Genomic DNA, 27,368 nt, shown 5'->3' on the forward strand with positions numbered 1-27,368 from the left:
GCCAGAGAAGACTTATAGAACAATGAATGACAATTCAAAAATCTCAACAAGCCAAAAACGTAACATTGAATATTCCTAAATGTGAAGTCCTGCCCTTGAGTTCTAAACAATCCATTATGTGAATTCAGCATGAGGGAAAACCTGGCTTTATAGTTGTTTTGACAAAAGATGTAGCAATGGTACTTAATTCTAATTCTGATCCCAATAGAGTGCTATGGCTTAGGTTGCAAAAATAGCTACATCTTAGTACTTGAAAGAGCAGGAAAAAGGAAGCAATAGCCTATTTTTTTTTTTTTTTTTTTTTTTTTTTTTTTTTTTTGAGACAGGATGTTGCTGTGTCACCCAGGCTGGAATGCTGTGGGGCGATCTCGGCTCACTGCAAGCTCCACCTCCTGGGTTCACACCATTTTCCAGCCTCAGCCTCCCAAGTCGCTGGGACTACAGGCGCCCGCCACCACACCCAGCTAATTTTTTGTCTTTTTAGTAGAGACGGGGTTTCACCATGTTAGCCAGGATGGTCTTGATCTCCTGACCTCGTGAACCACCCGCCTCGGCCTCCCAAAGTGCTAGAATTACAGGTGTGAGCCACCGTGCCCAACCGCAATAGTCTTAATGTTGGTCATGTTGCATTGGAGGTTTGGATGTGGGTTTTACCTGTAAAATGTGGTGAAAAACAGGTTTGATGGCCATCGTGAAGGCTGACGAAATGAGGGGGGAAGAAAAAGAGATTGACATGATAGCTAACTTCAAATTTTGGGAAATGTATAAAAGATGAATTAGATTTATTCTCTGAGGTCCTAGAGGAAAGAACTCAGATTAAAAAAGGATGGATATTGTTGCAAAATAAACTTACGTTGAAAACCTAACAAGAATGAAAAGGGAAGCTATAATATAAAAAAATTTAGTAATGGAAGTAGTCTTTTACATAATGAGAAATAGTGCTAGAAGTCATTAGGTCCCTATCATCTTAAAAAAAAAAGTCTATTTTACAGATGTTGGGGAGAATGTGGGGAAACAGGGACGTTTTACACTGTTGGTGGGAGTGTAAACTAGTTCAACGATTGTGGAATACAGTATGGCGATTCTTCAAGGATCTAGAACTAGAAATACCATTTGACCAATAATCCCATTACTGGGTATATACCAAAAGGATTTAAATCATTCTACTATAAAGACACATGCACACATGTTTATTGCAGCATTATTCACAATAGCAAAGACTTGGAACCAACCCAAATGCCCATCAATGATAGATTGGATAAAGAAATGTGGCACATGTACACCATGGAATACTATGCAGCCATAAAAAAGAATGAGTTCATGTCCTTTGCAGGGACATGGATGAAGCTGGAAACTATCATTCTCAGCAAACTAACACAAGAACAGAAAACCAAACACCATGTGTTCTCACTCATAATTGGGAGTTGAACAATGAGAACATATGGGCACAGGAAGGGGGACATCACACACCGGGGCCTGTCAGGGGGTGAGGTGTAAGGGGAGGGATAGCATTAGGAGAAATAACTAATGTAGATGACGAGTTGATAGGTGCAGCAAACCACCATGGCACATGTATACCTATGTAACAGAATTGCACGTTCTGCACATGTATCCCAGAACTTAAAGTATAATTAAAAAAAAAAAAATCTCTGGCCAGGCGCAGTGTCTCACGCCTGTAATCCCAGCTCTTTGGGAGGCCAAGGCAGGTGGATCACAAGGTCAGGAGATCGAGACCATCCTGGCTAATACGGTGAAACCCCATCTCTACCAAAAATACAAAAAATTAGCCAGGTGTGGTGGCGGGTGCCTGTAGTCCCAGCTACTCGGGAGACTGAGGCAGGAGAATGGCGTGCACCCAGGAGGCGGAGCTTGCAGTGAGCCGAGATCACCCCACTGCACTCCAGCCTGGGCAACAGAGCGAGATTCCGTCTCAGAAAAAAAAAAAAAAAAGCGTTTTAAATGCTAGTTATAACTACAAAAAGAAAAACTTTTTTTCTGTCCTCTTTACCATTCCATTAGAGCTTAGAAAAAGAGTGACTTGTGTTCTTAGTTATGTGGCGAAGGCTACAAAGCAGGACTTACGTATTTGGCAAAGTGTATAATTACTGGATGGGTAAGTATCTATGCTTATCTTACATCTCTAAGCCTGAATGAGACATTCAAGAACAGAAAAGCAGGCATTTCAAATATATTTTCTATTTTGTTTTGACTTGGATTATCTTTGTCTCTATATTGTTTATAAATTTTGAGGATGTTTACCAGATGAAAACAAGGCACAAACATATTCCCCTAAGCTCACTGAAACTTTTATGATTTCCTCATAAAATGAATTCAAGAATTCCTAAGAAACTAGTAATAGCTCTCAGAGAATGAATAGCCTTCTCTCTCTTTGCTTTAGCAGCTGCCACTCTTTTAACTTCTCTGCCCTTCTGACCTCCTAGAATTCCTTCCTTACACGAAGTGAAGTTTTCTCATCTTATTCCTATGGCATTTCTCTGTATTCAATTGGAGGACTTCATTAGTGAATCCTGAGGTATTGGAGTAGATGTCATAATGACTTGGCCGTGTTCTAAAACCCTAAAGATGGCCCTGTTAAATCATACAATAAGCCAAAAAGCTATTAATCTGGAGTTGTTTGCAGTTGTTGCTGACTCAGGAGTCAGGTTTGAAATCAATACCGAAGTTAAGTACAAAATGTAGACAAAATTATTCTCAATAACCCTTACCTATCTCACAGAGTGCCTAGACATCACCATAACTTACATAAGTCCAGCACAGCTAGTCCCCACGCCAGTGTTGGAAGAGTTCATTCTCACTCCCATGGTGCAACTTTCTGAGGTCCCAACCTGCAGTGAGCGTGGCTCACTAGAGCACATTCATTGGTGGACCCTGAACTCCAATGCCTGTTCTCCTTGTTGTCTTAAGCTGTCAGAAGTACTACTCATTTTGGAATAGACAAATGTCTCCAGAGGAAAAGTGGCTGGCCTCAAATGTTGGACACAACACACCAGACCTCTGTCCTCACCTTGATCCAGGCCTGTGTCCTTAGTGCTGGCCAAATTCTTCACTATCTTTTTGGCTCTCCACTGCAAACGGCAGGAGAGTTTGTCTGAATTACCCAGTCCAGAATTCCTGGAAGTGGAAGTCATCAGCAGCACCTTTCTTATGGTAATCAATAAACAACTACCATAAAATTGTAGGTTTTTTTTTTAAAAAAAAAGATGTAATCTTGGAAATATCAGGTATGAAACAAATGAGGTAATAATTTTTCTGTCAACAATGGAAGAAAGAAGGGTTTAGTAAGAATTTGTCAGGGTTTATTTACAACTGTCCAATAGGAAAAGGCACTTTATCAAGTAACCATGAATATTTTTCTAACACAGTTCATTTCCATTCTGTTGGATATTTATATTGAATTAAATAGAAATGTCCTTTTTATGGAATAATAATCTATTTTTAGAGTCTATTATGTAGGACATTTCATAAAATTACTCTTCCTAATTATGGACAAAATTTTATAGTTGCTGGAATTCCAAACTTTCTTCCACTATGACTTAACTGTTTTGTATTGGGGTTGATAACTCTTTCTCTAACGAATTTTATTGGATTGAGTTACTTCTCCCAGAGCGTTAATATTATGGAGCAAATTGATCAATTTGAGTTTTTAAACCTACAAAACTAAGGAACAGATTTTGCATTATCTTTACATACTGCCAAAGTCACCCTCTCATTAGGTTCATCCTTTAACATCCAAAGATCTAGCCTTATTTTTCTTACTCTTACAACGAAGACCAAGAAAATGATCTTGAATTTGGCTAGGAAAAGCTAAGGTAATAATTTACCTCTGAAAAGTATTAAATGGTTTAACAAATCCTTATTGAGCTTTTACTTATTGCAAAATATGGTGTCAAATACCTCAAGATTGAGACAATATTAATTCACTGAATAAACATTTTGAATGCTAATGTCATGCCAGGAACTTCTCTAGGTGGTGGGTATAATTTGGAGGGGAAAAAAAAGACAACACTACAAAGAAATAAAAATGCAAGTGCTATAAGATCCTTTTGGCCGGGCGCGGTGGCTCAAGCCTGTAATCCCAGCACTTTGGGAGGCCGAGACGGGTGGATCACGAGGTCAGGAGATCGAGACCATCCTGGCTAACACGGTGAAACCCCATCTCTACTAAAAGATACAAAAAATTAGCCAGGCAAGGTGGCTGGTGCCTGTAGTCCCAGCTACTAGGGAGGCTGAGGCAGGAGAATGGCGTGAACCCACGAGGCGGAGCTTGCAGTGAGCTGAGATCCGGCCACTGCACTCCAGCCTGGGCGACAGAGCAAGACTCCGTCCCCCCCACAAAAAAAAAAAAAAAAAAAAAGATCCTTTTGTAGTTCATAAGTGTGATGATCGGCGTTTTGCACTTATGCGTGGGATGTGATGACTCCCACACATGTGGGAATTATTTTAGGAGAAAGGTCAAAATGACGATGCAGGAGAGAAGGTTGCAGGGATAGAGCTGGTGAGATGAGATTCAGAGCACATGTGGATGATGGGATTTTATAGGAAAAACGTTTTGTTTTTGTTGTACCAACAGAGAAAAAGAAGAAAATGGTGCAAAGGAAGGTAGGTTTGTAAATTTGGGGATGCGAATGTGGCATTCCTTCCTCTTGACTACTGTTGTCTTACTGAAGCTTTCAAAATTGGTGACAAAGTTGTTATATGAAAATGGAGTGAAAGAGATGTGGACAGTTATGGAGAGAGAAAAAGAGTGGTCTCAGAAAATGGGAAATCCAGCTTCCTAGAGAAAAGTAGTAATTGCCTGCAGTATAGAGTACCCATTTGAGGTTGTTACTCATGAATTTGTAGCAGTACCAATCTGCCTGTTATGTGATCAACATAAAGATGTTAGTGACTCCAAGGAATCCAGTAACACCAAATCAAAAGCAAGAGCAGGAAATGCTGATATGTGGAGTTGACCATTAAAGGTGACATTTCTGGGAACCAAGAAACCAACAGGTAGGAGACAAGTGGTTACAGTCTATTCAGTCTGCCTTGCTTAGAGCTGTTGGCATGTGATATAGTGTGAATGTTCTGTCCCCTCCAAATCTCATGTTGAAATGTGACCTCCAAAGTTGGAGGTGGACCTAGTGGGAGGTGTTTGGGTCATGGGAACAGATCCCTCATGAATGTCTTGGTGCTGTCCTTTTGTAATGAGTAAGTTCTAAGTTCTCACATGAGATCATGCCCAGTCATACCTCTTTTCTGTATAAATTACTAGGTCTCAGGTATTCTTTTACAGCAATGCAAATGGACTAACACACTATGTGGTAAGTGTATGTTCCATGGCCCTGTCTACTGTTAATAATGAGTCATTATAGCAAATAAAAGAAATATTAACAAATGTATACAGCATATGCATGTTAATAACTCCTTCCTCTTTCTTGCTCCCTCTTTCACCGTGTGACACTGCCGGCTCTCCCTTTGCCTTCTGTTATGTAAGCTCCCTGAGACTCTCACCAGAAGCTTAACAGATGCTGGCACCATGCTTGTACAGTCTGCAGAACCATGAGCAAAAAAAATCTCTTTTCTTTTTTTGTTTTTTTTTTTTTTTAAGACAGGGTCTTGCTCTGTCACCAAGGCTGGGGCGCAGTGGCATAATCATGGCTCACTGCAGCCTTGATCTCCCAGTCTCAAGCGCCTCAACCCTACGAGTAGCTGGGACTACAGGCATGCACCATCATGCCTGGCTAATTTTTGTACTTTTAGTAGAGACAGGGTTTTGTCATGTTGCCCAGGCTGGTCTCGAACTCCTGAGCTCAAGTAATCCCCCTGCCTTGGCCATCCAAAGTGCTGGAATTTAGGCATGAGCCACCATGCCCAGCCGAACCTCTTTTCTTTATAAATTACTAGGTCTCAGGTATTCCTTTATAGCAATGCAAATGGACTAACATACCATGTGGTTAAGTGTGTATTCCATGACCCTGTCTACTGTTAATAATGAGTCATTATAGCAAATAAAATAAATATTAATAAATGTATACTGAGTATGCATTTCATGCAAATTTAATGAAGAATGTTCCAAAAAATAACAAATTTGGAAAGCAAAAAAAAAAAAAATTAGATTGGGAATTTCAACAAGTGATTCTGTGTAGAGCTGTTGGGAGCTTCCTAGGAGATCCAAACGGAATCTAATAATGTTACCTGACATTTCCACTATTTGAATATTTGCTATAAGCTACAATTCTTTATAAATTCTATTAATCCTGATATTTCTTATTAATTTTTAGATATCCATAATAATTAGTAAAGAACATGAAGAATGTTAGGAGCATTTTGTTATAAGAAAGATAAAGGAAATCAGTCATCCCATCAGTAGATATGTGTTCAATCACTGCAGTGTGAAGCATCATCAACTCAGGGCCTTCATAGGCATCTCAGATTGATAGACATATTCATGACATCAAAAAGTCAAAAGCCTCTGAAAACAATCCTAATGAGCCAATGCTCATTACTTCTAAGAACAACGCAGAGTTTAATAGCATGTCAAAGGACAAGAATCGGGAAAAAACAATACGTAAAATTGTAGTAGTAGAAGGATTATCTTTCAGCTTGATCATGAAGAATAAACTTTTTAGGGCAAGTTTCTTAAGGAGTTCAGTTGCCAAAGAGTTTATCAGCAGTTTTGACATTAATATATAACTATTACAATAGAAAAGAAAAGTAATACATAGAAAAAAAATTAGTGCCTTTCATGAATCCAAAATTAACAGGGAGAGAAAGAGGACAGTTATATCCTAGTGGGTTGAACATACAGATGTGTACATTGTGTTAAGAGACTACAGTGAAGCTGCACCTAATATTCTATTCCAAAAGAAGGTCATGCTTAAGCTGAACCCTGAAGGAAGCATAAGACTAAGCCAGGATGCCAAGGGTTGGAAAGAGATCCAAGAAGAGTGTACTGCATGGGCAAAGGCCCAGAAGCATGAAAGCACAGCAGTTTCAGAAACAGTAGATGTGGCTGTAGTCCAGAATATAAATGAAGATATGCTAGGAGAAGCATGTAGGGCCAGCTCATGAAGGTCTTTTTATGTCATAACAGGGACTCTGAAGTTCATCCTGAATGCCATGAAGACCCATCGAAGTATTTTAAGAGGAGGAATGACTACTCAGATGTGTGTCTGTAAATGGAAGAGGGGTAACAAGTAATTTCTGTAGCCTCCTCCATCTCTAGTGGTCCATGATCTCACTGACAGTGAAAATCTGAACCAGACTAGGGAGGATAAAGAATTGGAAAGAGGTATGAAAGCTATCTCACAGGAGGTATTTGAGAATAACTGTGAAGTATTCTCGAGCCTGGGTGAGAAGAAGTGTGGTGATGCAATTAGCTGGGATGGGGATAGAGGAGAGAGGACATTTGAGGGGTATGGACATGGACAATGTAACTCCAATTTTGAACACATTAAAATTTGGTGTTTCTTGCAGAATTCTCTGATGCTAATTGGTGACCTTAGCCCTCAAACTTTCTTTAGTTCTAGGGAGAAAGGGGCAGCTGAGTCCTCCAAATTTCCATGATAGATGGGCTGAAGAAACACTGCTCTCAACAAAGAAAGGAGAAAAAAAATACTCCCTAAAATTACTTAACAATTAAGTGATTTCAGAACTCCTTCATCCAAATTTACTTAATTACATGCTTTAGTTCTCATCAAATTATTTTAGTCTTAACACTAATATCACTTCGGTGAGAACTTGGTGATCTATTTGATGTCCTAATCTGTGCTATCCAGTCCCACATCTTACAGCCAAATTATAGTTACCCTCATCTGAATTCTTCCCTAGCTGTGCTCTCTTTAAAGAAAGCTCTTGTTCCCCAACCCCTACTTGAAGAATAAAACCTTCTCTTCCCCCAGTATTTTAGAGGTCACACTCAGAGCCCCAGCATATAGTATCACACCCAAACATAAACACACTGGGTGCAAAGTGTTTCCTAAGGATGGTGACAGCATACGTTCAAAGTAACTTAATTTTTCCTTTGGAGAGGAAAGGGAAAGGAAGACACTGCTAGGGTGTAACTGCAATGTGAATAAATAAGTATCATGAATGGTTAGAATGGAAGTCCACAACTATTTTACGGAGTCTAACTTTACAAGGGGCCTAAGAGGAAAGTTTGTGGTATGTTTCCACCTACCACATTTTGTGACCACCAGTCACAAAAATGACTGTTTGTGGTATATTTCAGTTTTGAAGTGACGTGTGTGTGTGTGCACGTGTGTGTGTGTGCACACTTACATGTGCACTTAGGGGGAAGGGGGTTGCCTCAGTGGGGAGGTTGTACTCAGAAAGGAAATCATAAACTAGCCTCTGACAGTCAAAGAGATGACCTGACCACAACAGCATATGCAAGAATGCAGAAGGAGGGAACAGATGAATCAGGTGAGCAGGGCTGTAATTAGTTTCCACAGAGTCTGGTCATCAAACAGGCATTTACATACTAAGAGCAGTGACACACATACCCCCTCAAATGATGACTGATATCAACCAGGAAGCCTTATTCTTTCAGGCTTTTGACTGACTTAGGAAATCCTTCCTTTTCTGTAGTCCAGGCCTCCTTTCCAATTATCTTGGAATGTTAGAGACTTGGTACATTTCTAAGCAAAAATAAAACAAAGCAAAAACAATATGAATTCCAGGGAAAACATTTAAGTACTTGGAGAATAGGAAACAGAAAATTTGAGATAGTGATTTATTTCAGCTAGAACATATGTGTGTTTGCAGAGAAGGGAGTCTCAAGGCTTGTAAGTAACTTCGACTATGATGTTTATGTTTTATTTCCTGAACTGGGTGTTAGGTACGGTTGTGTTTGTTATGGCAGGGTATCTGAAATATTTCATAATTTACAAAAAGAAAACGTTTTTGAGAGGAAAGAGAGGAAGAGAAAGATGATTTTGTCTATGTCCCTGCTTCTACCTGGTAAAAGATAGGGATTCCTCCTAGTTATCCTAATTTTATTATAACTGAAAAACTGTGTCTGTTCACAAATAAGACTGCCTACTGTCCTCTTGGAAGTTAATTCTCATAAGTCAATTCATTTTTTTTTAGCAAATGTTCAAATCACACACCTATGGAGCTGGATCAACTTCATTGACTTCATCCATGGGTGTGACTCTGGTTGCATGGAACTGCTGATTTGGAGATGCCCTTCCTGTTTTGTTAGTATTATGACATCATACATGTTTGAATGACACACCCGGGAGAGAGGTCATAGCCTGAAGTGCTCATTCAGCTGTGATGTCCATAGGCTGCTGATAGGGGACTGGGTTATCCCAGGCTTCCTCCAACCTCCTTCCTATCTATTAGTCCTGCTCCACCTCATCTTTACCTTGGCCCCAGATCACTGTGCTTTTTATTTCCTATCCAACCGTGATCACAAAAAGAGGAAAGATGAATGCCATGTGTCATCTTGTTATAAAACATATTAATAACTTTAAGTAGGAAATGAAATGGAAAAGGACGAATCTAATTGCTAGAATTACACTTGCAAATTATCTGTGTATTTCATGATTCCCACTTGAGATTCTCTCCAAAACAGAGGCAGATTGGCATTATGCTGATTCATGGCAATCTTGATGTTATATTGCCTGAATTAAAATCCCCACCCTGCCTCTTCCTAGCTACATGGCCTTGAAAAAGTTTTTTAACCTCCCTGTAAAATTTAGATATTAATAAATGTCTACTTTTTTAAGTTAAAGACTAAAGAAAAAGATACATGAAAACGCTCAGCACAATACCTAGCAAATAGCAAGAACCTAATAAATTTTGGCAATTATTGTGTACATTGATTTTAAATTTTCTCCTTGCCCTTTTAATGCTAGTAAGTGGAATACCTCAAATCCTGATAGGTGTCAAGGATAACCGACCTCTAGGAAAAACCAGCTTCCAGTCAAAAATCATATCTGGTAAGAGTGGTCTCTGTACTTGGAGGGAGATTTCTTCCCAAAAGCAGTAGATTCTTCTACCTACTTTCTTCTCCCTACAAGTGCCAAATGTCAGTCCACGAAAGGAGGCAGGAGTTGCTAAACTGGTTGGTAGTTTGTTTTGTTTTTATTTCATAATATGTATTGCCAACTTCCATGAACAACTAAAAGAGAGCAGAGGACCAAATGACAGAGTGCATGCTCTCTCCTTTCAAGCTGTCCGGTCACTCTTCCATCAGGATAGGGACCTCTTAGGGGATGAATGGTTTTATTTCCCCAGAAATAAATTAGGCCAAGGAGATTGTTGTCAAGCACTGGGGTGAGACTGGCCCAACTACAGCAACCCTAGCCTTGGGACACCCTCCTAAGTGGACATGAATGGAATTGCCAGGCTTAGGAGCTAGGAGTAGGCTTGGGGAAGAAAGTGACTTTCAACAGCTGGAAAAGCTAGCAGCAAAGCTGACCACAAATTAATTTAGCTTAGAGAATACAGGAGAAAACTAATCTCCTAGTGGAAGAAGGTAGTTCTAGATGAAAAACCTATTTCACATAGACTTATGGAAAAGCACACTGCCCAGAGGACTGTCTGCGTTCCTTTATATCAACATTAAATGTATATACTATCTCTGCCTGCTCCCTCCCTGCCACCTGTCCTTCCAGTCTCAGCCCAAACCAGCTCCTCCTCCTTCCAGCCCTCCTTTTTTAAAGAGCTCTTTATTAGCTCTAAACAGGGAAGGGGAGGGCAGGAGATGATTGGCTAAGAGGGAGCAGCACCACCCTGCTCATTCCCCTCCCATTCCCTCCCTGAGGAAACAGCTGGAATGAGAGGTAGGGAGGGGAGCCTAGGATTGGCTGAGTCAGTGGCAGGGTGGGGACCAGGCAGCATAGATGAAGCATTTACCTGTCTAGGTAAGTCAGGAGGAGGTCAAAAGGAGAAGAAAACAGTAGGAGGCAGGGGAAGCAGCCTCTGTCTCCGTCTCTGCCCTTTGAAATAAAAGGGTATTTCTTTCCTGTCTTCAGCCCCCAACCCAGTGGAGGTGAGTTAATCACTAACCAACTACGGCTTATCCTGCAGCAAGAGGAAGGGGTTTCATGGGAAATCAGAACTACAGGGGAGGGAAAGTGTCCCTCTATACCCGAGCTAGGGAGCTTTCCTATCTGTTCCCCAATTCTCTGAGTTCATTCTGGGATCAGATCAGGTTGGTAGTGACTTGAGATTGTAGTATTTTTGTGGAGACCGGGGCTGGGAGGACCTTCTTTATCATTTACCTCCTTAGGTTGGATAGGCATATTGTGCAAACAACACGAAAAAGAAAATAGATTTGTTTTGGAAATTTCCATCTCTGAACAATTGAAATTGAGTTGTGATTTTGGAAAATAACAGTTGAAATAGAGGGAGTCAAAACGGGGGAGAGTATCTTGGTTTTCCATTGCGATTATAACCGGAAATTCTCCCGTGGCTTTACCAACTCGGTGTCGACCTTTGTTTAAATAATGGGTGCAGTGTGTGTGTGTGTGTTTGATCATGCTCATTTGATAATGGAGCTCTCTGTGGACAGGCGTGTTAGGCATGAGCTGCACTAGGTTGTTTGTAAAGGGATATAAGGTTTGGGCATGTGGGGAAAACTTCAACTCCAGCTACCAGCTCATCTTTGGAAAACCCATGGATAATCTAGCTGCAAAGTCAAGTTTATTTGGGTTCTACTCAATTAACTTTCTGACTCTGCCTGTTAATAGATGCAGAGACTGGCAAACAGAAAGCTACTTGGCAGTGCTGGGCCTCACCTACACGAATATTTCGCAGCTGCATGTCAAGTCTAGTTAGAGTTCCAAGTGGGGCTCAGGCCAAGGTAGTGTGGCAGAGTCCACAGACAGAGAATCAGACCAGGGTGGTGGCTTTGTTTTGTTTTCCTGCAGGTGTCCAAGTTGGCAGTTTGTGTGGCAGATTTACCTGCAGAAGGAAGGCAGATGTAGGAGTCGAGTCAGAGTAGCAAGTCGCCTCTCCATTATCCATCTTGGGGGGTTTAACGCTTTGGTCCCTAACTTTGACTCTTTCCCTCCTGCTGCAGAGAAGAGGGAAGTGGGAAGACCTCAGTGCCAGGCTCAAGGGCCTGGCACACACAGTCCTGAGTGAATATATGGGTTTTCCAGTCCTGGCAACTGCCACACTCACTGACTGAGGGCTGCCCTAGGTGGTGAACTCAGGAGTAAAGACCACCAGCAGTGTCTAACAAAGCTCTCCTATGCAGAGAGTATTTCTACCTGCTCCTTGCCTCAAATCCACTGGTGAAAAGGAAGATGATAATGGTGCCTAAACACATACAGAAACTTGCCCATGTGCTCATGGAGACGGATATGCATATTGTGCAAGTTTTAGTCTTTCTCATATTTTTCTTAGGATATTTTCCAGCCCAAGGCACACTTCTGGGTAGTCAACAAGGAGCAGAGACACCTGGATTGAAAGATAGGAAACCTCTTTGACTAGCAGGCAGAGAGGCAGAGCTCTTGGAGGACATGTGAGTGAGTTCGTTGGAGGAGGAGCATGAGAGAGACCTGGGTCTGATTAGAAGGTGCAGACAAGCCAACCTGGAATGGAGCTGGAGCCCTGTCTCCACCGCACCCTCTCCAGATGCCAGAACTTCACCTGTTCTTTATTCCCTCTCCTCCAAGACTTGGCAGTATTTAGTATTTTAGTCAGTGGAGTAGTTAATATTTAATTCAGGATGGATGGCCCTGACTATTTAAGTGCTACGTATTTCTTAACCCATTCCCTCCTCCCATTAAGTTCCCAAAGAGGTCAAGGGTTAAAAGATACCAAACTCTCACCTTGAGTGTTTTGTTTGTTTCTCAGTCTTCTTATCAGGGTTTCGATGGCTGCCCTGAGACAGCCCCCATGGTTCAAGGTTGTGAAGTCGGTGAAAGGAAATGCAGCTTTCACCTTTCAGATTTTTTAGGTCAGAAAACTAGGTATGGAGATGAGGTGACAGCACCTCACTCAGCTTTGGTTTCAGGTTCAGATTCCTCTCTGCAGGGAGTATGTAATCCCTAAAGACATGATTTTCCTTGGCAGTTGGTGTCATTTCTTTACTGTGGAAATAGCTGCTGTTGGGGCAATACACCGGCCTGGAAGTATAAAGCTGAAGCAGATAATTTGCAGGATTTAAGGTATGAAGTAGAAGGAGAAGGGGGTCTTAAGGCTTTTAGTATTTTAGTCAGGGGTGAATAGTAACCATTCTCGGGGGCATGCCCCTCTTGCATCCAGATAGTCCCTGAGATGCCCCGTGGAGGGCTGTCCTGTATATGCAGGTATAGGTCATTTCCTGTGTCCTTTAGGAAGGGCTAGTGGTAAGAGCCATAACTTTCTCACCTGTAAAATGAAGAAAATGTCAGATCCTGCCTATGTTTCCAGTTTATGCTGAAGATCTAATTAGCATATCTGAGAGCACTTTGCAAGCTATGGCATGCTGTGTTCTTGTGAAGCAGTGCTTTTCCTACCACTTTTATCTCTTCCAACTACTTGAAGGTATCCTAGGTTCTGAAACGATAGTGTGATAGGCTTCCCTAGTAGGAAACAGAGACTAGAAAACCTCTGTAAAGTCTAAAGCATACTCAGAAGCACAAGGGTAGTAATTTTCACTGAAAGTAAGAGGCATCATCTGCTCACCCATTCATAGAGAATATTATGCTAATTACAGTGAGTCACTTTAAATATTTACTGCCCTGATTTTATAGAGAAGAAAATTGGAGCCCAAAACTAGACCCTTAGATCTACACTGACTTTTTGACAACAATGCCTTTCTCTTATACGGTTTTGTACCACTAGTGCCTATTATTAGGTGCTCACAAATGTTAGTTTAACTGAAAACATTGCCCAAATTTCACCGAGCCGTATATTATCCAGGAAATTAAATATTTAAGAAAAAGCTCACAATAATAGGTTAGAAACCAAGGGGAAGCCTTCCAAAAGCTCAACCCAATAGACCCTAGAACAGATGGCAAGTTCATTCATTCAGCGTTTTTTGAGTATTTTCTGTGTGCCTAGTCTTACAGAGATGGATCTCCTTTGCTATAGCGGCCTCAGCCCTACAGAATGTTAGGAATGGGTTAGTCCTCCCTGAACTTGAGCATCATTCATGGAGTGGGTAGCTGAGATGACTGAACTTCACCCACATGGTTTCTCATGTTCCTGTTTCTTTGAGTTTCTGGGTACTGGGGAGCTTAACCTCATGAAGAAACCCTAAGAGCTTCCTCACCCCACGTTTATTTATCATTGGGCTTCTTTGGTGTCTCTGTCCCTCCAGTCCCCTCCTTATCTCCTAGGAGGATCTGGACCCCTATGAACCAGATGTCTGCCTCTTTTCCCCCCGCTGTCGTGCCCCTCCCTACCTGCCCCTTTTGAGAGACTCCTCCCAAGCAGAAGAGGAGCTCCGTGGGGCTCTATACTTGCCAGCTCTATAGGGCTGGAAGGCTGACTCACCCAACCCAGCCCAAACCTGACTTTGGCACTGGAAGCGATTATTACTGGAGGCCAAGAGGACATCTGCCCTGGCATCCAAAGCCCAAGCCTCCAGATCTCAAATAGATCACGTTTTCTTCTAGGACATTTCACCTAGTGTTGGGAAGGTTGGAAAGATGAAAGAAAATACAGGATGGCATTATAGGGAAAACATGGATTCGAATCAGACAAACTTTATTCTAATTCTGGCTCTCCTCCAACTCTCTGTTTGATCTTGGAATGGTCTTTTCATCCTAATTCTTTTAGAATTTCATTTTAACAGCAGACTCACTTCTGACCTGCCATCTCCAATGGAGTATTTCCCACAAACAGCCACATCAAAATTCTTGGGACTTTCAGAGGGAAGATGGCACTGCCTTCCTTTGCTACTACTTTTGTTACAATGATATTGAAACTTTTTTCCCCTAAGGAATTGGAGTTGGGAGGAAGCTACATGGGACATTTCTCTTGTTCATTTGACACGGGCTCGGGAATCTCATTGGGAATATGTGCAACAACAGAGGCACTAGAAAGAAAGAAATTCACTAGAAAGAAAATAGGTTTGTGTCAACCACTGCAGGTGCCCTGTTTATGCCTCTAGGCTAGGGAGTTAAAGATGGACATCGTAGTGGTGGTTGTGATGATGTTGATGATATTGACTATGATAGCAGGTGACAATTTGCACCGTGCAAAGTGTTTTACATGTTCTCACAATAACCCCATGAGGTAGGTATTATTAAGGGACCTGTTTCTTCTCTCAAGTCTACAGTCTCCTGTTAAACCAAAACCCTTCTTTTCTGAGCTCCTGTTTCTCTTGTTTCAATTTAGTTTGATCCTAGATAGGTCTTGTCTTTTTCTTGTTACAAGAACAATAATAGTTAATTATTGATTCATGAGGTCTTAGGGTATTTACTACCAACTAAACTGTGCTAACTGTTCTCTCGTTTAATCCTCATACTAACATTATTTAATGAGGAAAAACAGACTCAGAGTAATTTGCCTCAAGTCACATAACTGTAAACGGCTAAACTGGGATTTGAGCCCAGACCCAACTAACTCCAGAACTCAAGCTATTGACCCCTGTAATATTTATTGCTTATAGTAATGAAAATGTAGGTTAAGCTCCTTGGTTCAGATAAAAATGTAAGAGAAGTAGTAGAAGCTTCTTTCTGACTAGACTCCCTCTCCACCACCTAAGTCTGTCCTTCCGCATGTATTTGAGCCAGCTCCAGGGTCCTTCCATGCAGGCTGGGGGTTTCACGCCCCTCTTCCAGCTCTCTGCTTGCTTGGTGTCCTTCCCGCCATGCCACCCAGGGCCTGGGCAGAGCCTTGCCGAAGTCTTGGCTCACATGTGGCTTTGATTCTTCTCTTTTCAGGCCCGGCTTGGGACATTGTTCACTTCCCCTCGCTTCCCCTCTGGGAGCCCCCTTTGCCACCCCTGCACCTTGTTTTGGGCGATGCCCGAGAGGGAGCTGTGGCCAGCGGGGCCTGGCTCAGAACCCGTGACCCGTGTCGGCAGCTGTGACAGCATGATGAGCAGCACCTCCACCCGCTCTGGATCTGTACGTAATACTCTCCCTCCCGCAACCTGGTCTGCTCTCTGCACACCTGCCCTGCCCTACCCTGTTCTTTCCTGCCACCCATCCTGGCTCACTACACCTTCTCTTTCATTGTTGGGGAGTGAATCACAACACCAGTGGGTGCTTTCTGCCTGAGTCAGCCCTGGCTCTATAGAGAATAGGATGGGATGACCTTAGAGATCAATTGGGCAAATGAGACTTTTTCCCCCAATTTTCATTAGGTTGGGAGTTGGATTTAGCAGAAAGAGTAGGCCTGTAATCTGAGGTCATGGTGGAAACCAAAACGTAGATTGTCGTAGCACATGGATTATTGAAGTTCTCTGCAATGAGCAGCATTACTTTAGTCTCTTACAAAGATCAAAGAAAATAGGTAATTAGGAGTCGGATTACCTAGGTTCTGGAACCAAACAGATCTAAGTTCTCTTCTTACAAGCTGTATGACCTTGGGCAAATTACTTAATTTCTCTAAGCTTTAACCTCCTCTGTTTTCAAATGTGATAGTATTCATATCTAATTCAATTTGTGGGGAGTAAATGAGATACAAGTAAAGCACCTATCATATGCCTCCATGTAGAAAAGAATCAGCCTTTCTAGGAGCAGAGAGACTGAGAAGCTTCCAAAGTCACTGTGTTTAGCTACTTGTGAGTGGCATTTACTAAACTGTAATTTTTCTGGGCGTGAATTTAAATCTCAGTTGTTGTAAGGTTGGTGTGAAAGAGTAAATCTGTGCTGCATCCAGACACAAACATTTGTCATTCATGCTTGTCACATACATAAGAATCCTGGAGAATTTATGCTTTTTTGCATTATATCCTATAGAAGTATTTGAAAATTTAAGGATTTTAAGGGTGTCTACTGAATGTCAAGGCTGTTTAAGACAACCAAAGGATTTTGATATGTAAAAATGGAGTAGAGAAAGAAACACACACGCACAAATCCAAAGTGCAGACAATCAGACAAATTTCATTTTGACCCTAGATAATGGGGCTGTGGAGAAGTCTTTCTATGTCTGTTAGACTGAGGCCAATGTGAATAGTCACATACCACTGGACACAGAATGTGACAGGGATTAAAGGTTTTCAAAGTGAATCATTCATGAAGGAGAAACTAAGAGTCAGCTTATCCTTGGCAAGGCTATTTTAGAAGTAAGAGGACCATAAAGATATTTTTCTTCAAGAAACTCTTGGAGTCAGCTTCAGAGCTTCCAGGGGTTATATTTGGGGCTTCCTTTCACATGTCGGCCCACATCAGTCAACACACAGGTGGTTCTTTAAGGGGCAGAGGCAACCGGAAAGGTTATTCCGCAACCCTCTCCCCTCCTTCCAGGATATTTTTAGAGCTGTCTCAAAATCTTTCCTGGCCATCTGAGTGGGCCTGAAGAATGTACAACTCTGAAGTGTCCCAAATATTAGGAAAAGGGGTGGAGGTGCCAAGAAAAGACTCAGCCCAACTTTCTTATATTCCAATCTGCCCTTTTGTTTTCCCTTCAACTTCCTCTGTGGAAGAGCAACTGTTCCAGCAACCTTCTAGCCCCGCACAACATAGACAGTAACTGTCTGAGATGACCGTTATCATTTTCTTCCAAAAACCTCTATGTACTCTCTCATAATGGATATGATCTACTTTCAGATCTACTTAACATTTAATACTAAGCTGCTTTTCCCTCCTCCCATACCATCTAGTTTCTCCACCAACCTCCCCCTTTAAGTTAATATTTGCTTTAGAAATGCACACTTATTTTAATATTAGCCAGAGCCAAATGCCATCAAGAAAGTAAATGTACAAGGGGAAAAAGTCCCGTATGGAATGCATTTCAAAGTCAAGTACAAATTATTTAGTACATGTATCTGTGGCCAGTCATGCCACAGTTCCTACTGGCCTGGCAGCTTATAGTTGGCTGCATTTCCTGCTTTTCCTCATACTGTCCTTGACATACCAGATCAAGTATGCAGAAGTACTTTTAAAAGTTAAAAGCAATACCACCGAAGTTTCAGGTCAAATGGTTATGTTGCCCTTCTTATTTCGAGCTAAATCAGAGGTGCCCAAAGTGAAATGTTTGACAAAGGCTGTCAAACATTGGAACTTGGGACTGCTTCTAATCTGTGCCCCTAAGCATTCCAGCCAGGACTGAGCAAAAGAAAGGCCCCTGCCATGTGCCTGCCCAGCTCCAGAGCTGGGTGCTAGCGGGCCAACCTCCGGACACACTCTGCGCTCCCTGGTGCCTACAGTTTCAGGAGGCAACTCCAGCAGCTTTGCAGAGTAGCAGGAGGGAAAGGTTTCCAGCTCTTCAACATTCCTTCCCCTTCGCAGGGTGGTTCTCAGGCCCCGCCAGTTTCTGCGGAGGGAGCGCTTTCTCACAGCTCTCTCTCCCTCTCCTGTTCTCGCCCTTCCCCATCCCCCTGCCCCCAACAGAGTGATAGCAGCTACGACTTCCTGTCCGCTGAAGAGAAGGAGTGTCTGCTCTTCCTGGAGGAGACCATTGGCTCGTTGGACACGGAGGCTGACAGCGGACTGTCCACTGACGAGTCTGAGCCAGCCACAACTCCCAGAGGTTTCCGAGCACTGCCCGTAACCCAGCCCACTCCCCGGGGTAAGGCAGACCCTCTGGGGTAGAACCCCAGCAGAGGAGGGAGTCAGGGAGGGCTGGGTGGTTGGCTCTGGAGAGACTGAGTCAGTCTAGGGAGCTAATCTGGGTGACACAGAGGACAAGGGTAGGAGAGATAAGGAGAGGGAAGGGCTCCCCAGCTGCAGTGAGAAGCACCTTGAGGCCCTCGTTAGAGAGTGTGGAGAGCCAGTGGTGCTCAGGCTCAGCAGAAGGGAAACAAAACAACACACAAGTGTGGCCATGAGTGTGGGGCCGCATGTCCCAGGGTATGAGGAGCATTTTACTCCTGAGGACAGTCCCTCTGGTATTGGGGCTGCAGTTTTGTGTTGTTTCATTTAGCAAATATTTATTAACAATTAGTTAGCCCCTCCCTGGAGCTAGAGCTCTGCAGCAGGGCCCTCACCTCTGTTCACTCTTTTATGTTCTTTCTGACCCACACAGGAGGTCCAGAGGAGACCATCACTCAGCAAGGACGAGCGCCAAGGACAGTGACTGAGTCCAGCTCATCCCATCCTCCTGAGCCCCAGGGCCTAGGCCTCAGGTCTGGCTCCTACAGCCTCCCCAGGAATATCCACATTGCCAGAAGCCAGAACTTCAGGAAAAGCACCACCCAGGCTAACAGTCACACCCCTGGAGAACCGAGGAGGCTTGTGCCAGAGGCTGAGAAAGAACAGGTCAGCCAGAGCAACCAACCCAGTCAGGCACCTGCCAGCCCCCAGGAGGCTGCCCTTGACTTGGACGTGGTGCTCATCCCTCCGCCAGAAGCTTTCCGGGACACCCAGCCAGAGCAGTGTAGGGAAGCCAGCCTGCCCGAGGGGCCAGGACAGCAGGGCCACGCACCCCAGCTCCACACACCATCCAGCTCCCACGAAAGAGAGAAGACTGCTTCAGAGGCCATGTCCCAAAAAGCCAAGGACACAGGCTCAACTGGGTACACACAACAATCCCGGCCTCCTCCTACAGTGTTGCCTCAGAAAGCAGGAGCTGAAGATGTTCCCCTCCCATCAGGGGAGGACCCAAACAGCCGACTAGCTCCTCTCACAACCCCTAAGCCCCGGAAGCTGCCACCTAATATTGTTCTGAAGAGCAGCCGAAGCAGTTTCCACAGTGATCCCCAGCACTGGCTGTCCCGCCACACCGAGGCTGCCCCTGGAGATTCTGGCCTGGTCTCCTCTTCACTGCAGGAGCAGAGAAAAGCACGTAGAGAAGCTCTGGAGAAGCTGGGGCTACCCCAGGATCAAGATGAGCCTGGACTCCACTTCAGTAAGCCCACCAGCTCCATCAGACCCAAGGAGACACGTGCCCAGCGTCCGTCCCCAGCTCCAGATCTGGCTCAGCCTGCAGCTCCAGCCCAGGCCTCAGCAGCTATTCCTGCTGCTGGGAAGGCTCTGGCTCAAGCTCCGGCTCCAGTTCCAGGTCAAGCTCAGGGACCTTTGACAATGAAGTCTCCAGCTCCAGGCAATGTCGCAGCTACCAAAACTATGCCAATTCCTATCCCTAAGGCCCCAAGGGCAAACAGTCCCCTGACTCCACCAAAGTCAGACTCAGGGCTGACTCCACCAAAGCCAGAGTCAGGGCTGACTCTCCAGGAGAGCAACACCCCTGGCCTGAGACAGATGAACTTCAAGTCCAACACTCTGGAGCGCTCAGGCGTGGGACTAAGCAACTACCTTTCAGCTGAGAAAGACGCCAGCCCCAAAACCAGCACTTCTCTGGGAAAGGGCTCCTTCTTGGACAAGATCTCGCCCAGCGTCTTGCGTAATTCTCGGCCCCGCCCAGCCTCCTTGGGCACGGGGAAAGACTTTGCAGGTATCCAGGTAGGCAAGCTGGCTGACCTGGAGCAGGAGCAGAGCTCCAAGCGCCTGTCCTACCAAGGACAGAGCCGTGACAAACTTCCTCGGCCCCCATGTGTCAGTGTCAAGATCTCCCCAAAAGGTGTCCCCAGTGAACACAGAAGGGAGGCCCTGAAGAAGCTGGGACTGTTGAAGGAGTAGACTCTGCCACCAGTGCGGACTTTGTCCTGGCTGAACAGGAAGAGACACATGCTCCACTTGGCAGCCTTTGCCACCGCACAACTGAGGGCTCAAGATGAACGGGAGGGAGAGATTTGAGTCCAAGCATACATTTATATTCAGAGTGTTGTGCCGCTGAGTGCCCACATGGATCATTCCGAAGGTGATCTCCACAAGAGGGGGTGTGTGCATGTGTGTTTGGTGTGTAGGGGGGGTGCTGGATATATCACTGAAGCTATTTATATAACACAATGAGTCACTGTTCAGGATTTTGCTCTTGTCAGAGGTTTTCTTACATTGGGTAGAGTCCAGCCTAGCCAGAGCTGAGTGAAGGGGCTGGCCATGCCTGAGAAGAAAAGTCAAATGAGACAATGGACATGTCCATGACTTGAAAAAAAGTTACATCCAGCAAATACAGGGTCATGTGAAATATGGGCCTCCTGGAATCCCTACAGTGGATGGAGACTGGCTCATACCTTGCCAGATCCCTCTCTCAGTTCCAGCCTTCTGGACAAGGCCTGGGCTAAGCAGAGCTGATTTGTTATCTCTTCACCCACTGCCCTCTCAGTATCACCAGTCTCAAAGACAGGGTACATCCCTGTAACCCAACCTCTCGGTTGACTGATAGCAGAACAGCTCTTTTTGGTCTGAGAAGGCAGGATAAGTGACCACGTATTTATGCCACTACCTCCACCAGGGAGAGTCCTTCTCCACAGGCTTGATAAATTCAATCACTAACTGTGCTGTGGTCCCTGACTCTGCTACTCCTGTTCTTCCTGCTTTCCTGCTCCCTATCTCAGTCTGCACTGACCCCAGGGCTGGGCTGACATCAAGGTGGGAGCCCAGCCCATGGGCTTTATAAACACCCAAGAACCGTTTCAGATCTTCTCTGTGCTGATGCAGGTAGTTTTAAATTTTTCTCAGTTCCAGTGATAGAAAACCCACACAATACATCCTCTGCCAGTCTTAATAGAATATCAGAGGTCAGAGGGGCCTCAGAGAAGTTCTGACCCAGTGCTGCTGGGGAAGGGAAGTGACTCACCCTGGGTCAGCCTGCCATTTGGGGAAAGAGCTGAGGTTCTTACCCTCGTTGCATGCTGCCACCTCTCCTTAGTCAGTACTCTTGTACATCCACACAGCACCCTCAGGACCCATAGTCACCATCAAAGACTCAACCCTAAGGCCCTTCAAGATCTCAAAGTGTCTTCTGAAGCATCAGAGATTAAATATTGTTCAAACTAATAGTTATTGCTGTGGCTTTTAATTTTATATTTGGAAGATAGCTATATGGTAACTCATCATTAACCAGAACACCTCTCCCCTCAAATTCCCTGACCAAGTGGTGCAGCTTGAGCAGATACCGAAAGAGGGTATTATGGGTGGGCGGTGTGGGCTTGCAAATACAAGTTTGGAGGTGAGACATGGCCAGACATGACTCCTGCTTCCCCTTAGGAAGTAAATCTTACTTATAGGCTGTGAACTGCGTGGAGTCCAGGATGTCCAGATATGAGGGGTAGATAAAGGGAATGCTGTTGGAAAGGCACCTTTTAAGGCTGCTGAGAATTTCTAGGCTGTGTCCTAATGGACACAGCACCATCAAAGTCCAGAATTTCTGAAAATGGTGACAAGGTTAAGGTAAGGACAACAAATACTCCACCCTGTCATGGTATGTGGGGTGTGGGTGTGGCAGTTTCTGTGTACATTTGCTTATACACACACATCCAAAAGCCTGTGCCTCATTCCTGGCCATGGGTGAGGACTTAGTCTGTCATGGCTGATGGGGGCTCCCACAACTGGTCAAGTTATGTGTTATTATACACCCCCAGAAAGAGAGAAAGCTGCCTTCTGGAGGACTGATTCCGCATGCTGTATTCAGCTGAGTTGATTTATGTGTCTATTTCAACTCAAAAGCTGAAGAATGATCACCTTATTCAGTATTCATTAATTTCCTTGATTAGTAGGGAAACTTGGGAATAGCTATAAGGTAAAACTTGGGTGGAACCTGGGCCGGCATCACACAAGAGTGATTAAGATGGTCAAGGTCATCAGGAGTACAACCTATTATATTCCCACACCCTGAGAAAGGTCATTTCTCTCCCACACATGACAAAGTCACAGACAACCTGTACCTGCCACTTGGCATCCTCATCCTCATGGGCATTTCTCTAGTTTTCCTAATCTGAGATTCCCTTCCCTTGTTATTTAAAGATACCGTGCTTCTCCACATCCTCATCCTTCAAAGAGTATATTTTGCTCTAAGGATAGTCTTTGGGATTCAAGAACAGAATGATAAATCCCAACTTGGTCATTCTCATTTTGAAGAGATGCAAGAGGGCCCAGTGAGGACATCCGCCTCCCTGAAAGTGGTGCTAGACCCAGCTGAGTTCATTGTATCTATCCTCTTGTATCCATATAGGGTTGCTCTTCATTCAGTTTGAATTGATGAAGAGGGAGGTAAGAGTAGGGTCAGAGTTATTCTTATCTCTTTTCACAGAATTGTGGGTGGAGGTTTGTAAAAGCCATTCATTTGGTTTTCAAAACCAAAGCAACAGCTCCACTTCCACTTGGCCTTAGATCTCTGCTATACCCTGCCATAGCCTTGATGCCACTGGGCACAAGCCACCTGCCACATACAGGAGTGGCCTCTCCCAGCCTGGCATGGTAGGGGGGTCTGTGCCCTCAGATGCATTGACAGCTGCTCTTCTGAATCACCACACCTGTGATACCCTGGGAATTCTGCACTCTGACTCTGTGGGATAGGCTATCTCACACAGAGGTCAAAGGATGAGCCCACTCACTCATATGTGCCTTCTTCCACAGTGGGAAGCGTGATCTGGCAGGGGCCACCTTGTAGGCTGGGGGTGGGCTGGTGAGTGAATGTTGATGTTTATTTCATGGAGAAAGGGGAGGTGAAAGATTGGAGAGCAGGTCCCCATCAATGTTCTGAGTTCTAGCTGGAGGTGTAGATTGAAGAGTCTACATGGTCTGTGAGTGTGTGAGATGAACCCTTCCATCCTTTGATGCCTGGTTGTATGTGTAGGCTAAGAAGGACCCTCTTGTCAGTGTGCAAAGCTGTAATCTCATGGACTAGAGGAGAGGGGGCCGAGGGAATGGACAGGAGAAGTTGTGCAGAATCTAAGCAGGAATGCAGATAGAATGCATCTAGGCCGTTTTCCCCAGGAGAGTGATGATGGAGCATATAGATGTGGCTCAAATTCAGCCTCCATCACTTACCAATCAGGAACCCTGGCGAAATCACTTTAACTTTCTGAACTTCAGTCTTCACCTATAAGATGGGGAAAACAATACCATCCTTTCAAGATTGCTGAGATAAATAAGTGATATAAAACATGTAAAGCTCAGTTCTGGACATAGTGTAGCTACTCAATAAATGATAATATTACCTTCTGGGTCTTATTTTTTTCTTCTCAAAGGAGGTGAATGTAGGGAGGGTTGGATACCAAGGACTGTCCCAACCCACTTCTGAGAGAAAGATAGAGTCTGCTGCACATAAAACTTATAGCACAACCAGGCTTCGGCACAGCCTCCAGGTGACTCAGCTTCACCCACGCCAGGCTTCCTGGAGTTTGAAAAGACAGCAATTGGCATGGATGTAATGTGTGTGTTCTGGTGCAGCCTGAACCAACTGTTTCCAGCTTTCTTATCCTCAAACCCAACTTCTCCTTTATCATGAGTCTCTTACTGCCCATGACCATAGAGCTTACTTCTTTTTGCTTCCTCTTACTTTCTTTTGCTGTGTGGCTCAGAGAATTATATGCTGTTCTACAGTTATTTATTTTTAAAATGAAGGTTAAAAAAATAAGCATTTAACAGGAGGGAACTCCTCAGAAAGAAATAAAAGCCAGAAAAGATTTTAAAATTCCTTTTTTTCTTTTAAATAGCACATTCTTTTAAATTCATTCATCTCTGGAATGAATCAGGCATTAGTTATCAGGAAGCAAGAAGTGCATTGGATGAGGTCTCTAAATCTCTTCAGGTATGGGGACCTGTGAATTGCTGGAATCATGACCACTGTCATAATCATCACTGACTGTTAGCATACACATGTGGTAAAAACAGATTACACTCTAATTCCAGGCTGTCATTCTCTCTTACTCATTACCTAGTTGGATTGCTGTCCTTATCACCACTTGCCACATATCCAGAGTTCAAAATCACGTGAAACAGGCAGGGTCCTGGACCAGGTGAGCTTTAGTGGGTCACTTCATCTCACTCCCAACATGAGGGACTTGGTCTTTCTCCTAGATCCATGCTAGCCCTGAAATGTATGTTTCAGTAAACCCAAACAAGTTAGTTAAGAAGATCAACACCTGCCAAAAATAATCAAAATATAGTCTAAAATAAACTAAACTTCAAAGAACTTGAGAACTGCAAGGAAACTTTTAGGTTCTGTAATTCAACCTCCCACCTAAAGAGGAATTATCTCTATAGTTGGAGATACATATATTTCTCTCTATCATCTATCTGTCTGTCTATCTATCTATCTATATTTATGATCGGAAATAAACACACACACACATATATATGTGTGTGTATATATATATACACACACACATATATATATGTAGGACCAGAAAGAAGGGAGGTTCAGTTTGGGGCATACTGAGTTTGAGGTTGCTGTGGAACTTCTAAGTTGACGTGGCCCCTGGCATGTCAACTTAGACATCTATATCTATATCTATATCTATATCTATATCTATATCTATCTCCAATTATCTATATATAGAGAGATATATGGTCAGAAATATGGATGCATAGATGGATGGAGGCTTAATGGATGAATGGATGGATGGATGAGTGGATAGATGGAAGAAGACAGAAAAGGAGGGAAAAGGAGGGGAGGGGAGGGAAGAGAGATTAAGAATGTACAGTGGCCAAGAGCATAGGCTCAGGAGCCAGACTGCCGGGGTCTCTGCACTTCAGTTTCCTTTTCAGCAATTACCTTTTTCATCTTTTAACTTTCTTTGTTGTGTGGTTCAGGGAACTTTATGCTGCCCTACAGTTATTGTTTATCTTAAAAATGGAGGAAAAACGAACTTAGATTATAACAGGATGGAACCCTGTAAAGTAAGGCAATAATAATACTTACCCCTTGCAGTTGTTATGAAAATAGAATCAAATGAGATACTACATATAAACAAAACCACAGCACACTGCTGAATAAATGATGTCTATTCACATTATTGTCACGTAGATGTGTAATTCAGATGTCAACTGGGACCTGCATGAGGACTGGTTCATCTTAGCCTGCACCTAGATGCCTCAGAACTGAAACAGTCAAAGCCCTTCTCCAGTTTTAAGAGCCTCCTACAGTTCTGTCCTATCTGCATCTGTGTGTGCTGCTTTGGAGTCTCCCCACACCTGCCTCCTTCCCAATCCACACTCTGCCCTCCCCACGCCACCCTCTCTGTCTCTGCTCACTGTTGGTCTAGACCCAAAGCCCAGGCCTTTCACAGATTCCCATGGGAAATCAGGTTACATTAAGCATTTTGTTGTTTTCTGAGTTTTTTACTGAAGGTCAGTGTAGGGGATGCCAAGGGACCTATCACAAACACATGGCCTCACATCATCTCCCCTTCCACCCTTTCTTTTTCTTTCCCAACTTGTAGCACAACCAGCAAATCCTTCTCACCTCCACCTGACACTTGAGGGCTCTTAGGATCTGAGCATCAACTCCCAGAGACTTTTCAAAAAATTCCTCTTACATGAAGAGAGTTGCTGCACCGAACTCTGTACATCTCTACAGATGGAAAGATCATTCTGGTGGCTGGGTGGGGAAGGGACCAAGACAGGCTGGGATGGGTGTGAAGGGAACAGTTAGAAAGCTACTACTGTAGTCTGGGAGGGAGGTGGTGGGGCACTGTGCAGCTGTGGTGGTGGCAGAAAGAAGAAAAGAAAGAAGGTTTGAAGATGTTCATCACTGACATGATTTGGTAGATGTATTACTGAGGGCGAGGCAGAGTGCAAGGTCATGAGTCATGTTTTGGTTTCATTCCTTAGTGATTGGATGGATACTAATACCACTCACTGAGACATAGACCACGGCGAGAGGCTCAGATCTGGGGGTCTCCTGCATAGGTCTGTGTTTGGACATGTTGAGAGTACAGCACTCTCTACCTCCTGGGACTTCATGCCTGAAAGTGGGACTGAGGCTACAGCACAAGTTGGCTTGCAACATCAACACCTCCTCCAACTCATATTAACCCCGCCACGCTCTGTTTTCGGGGGTAGGCAGGACTCTGCGAAGGCGTCGTTTGGATTAGTTCCTGGCTCTGTTCAGTTGCTTGGATCTGGGGAAATGTTTGTCATCTCCTCTTTGAGGGACTCTCCTGCCCCCATCCTTTAGGCAGGGGCTCCTGAAGGATCTGTCTTCATGTTCTCTATTAAACGCATCAAGCTTGTCCCAGCTCTAGGACTCTATCTTGGCTGTTCCTTCTCCTGGAGCTCTCTTCTCCTCATCTTTACATAGCTAGTTCCTTCTCATCCTTTAAGTCTCAGATTAAATTTCAGATTTTCTGAGAAGCTTTTGCTGAATGCTCAAGAGAATTACATGAGATATATATTTATGGACGCATCGGAGAATCTTTTCAGTGCTGTGTAGATGGTCGTGACTCTTCTTATTCCTCCAACCTAGGGACGGAGACCAGGAGCAACTCTGCATGGAGCTGCTGGCATGGTGCCTACTGT

The 27,368-nt window shown here is 43.9% G+C and overlaps 1 protein-coding gene across 1 annotated transcript; it reads left to right on the forward strand.

The window, feature by feature from the left end:
- Positions 1-15,778: 15,778 nt before the first annotated feature.
- Positions 15,779-24,064, forward strand: C25H1orf116 (chromosome 25 C1orf116 homolog). Its single transcript, XM_007988651.3, has 3 exons — positions 15,779-16,025; positions 18,456-18,633; positions 19,090-24,064. The coding sequence occupies exons 1-3, from the start codon at positions 15,921-15,923 to the stop codon at positions 20,640-20,642; spliced, it is 1,836 nt and encodes a 611-aa protein (XP_007986842.3). The 5' UTR covers positions 15,779-15,920; the 3' UTR covers positions 20,643-24,064.
- Positions 24,065-27,368: the final 3,304 nt, after the last annotated feature.

The sequence above is a fragment of the Chlorocebus sabaeus genome, chromosome 25 (assembly GCF_047675955.1).
Source record: "Chlorocebus sabaeus isolate Y175 chromosome 25, mChlSab1.0.hap1, whole genome shotgun sequence".
Lineage (NCBI taxonomy): Eukaryota > Metazoa > Chordata > Mammalia > Primates > Cercopithecidae > Chlorocebus > Chlorocebus sabaeus.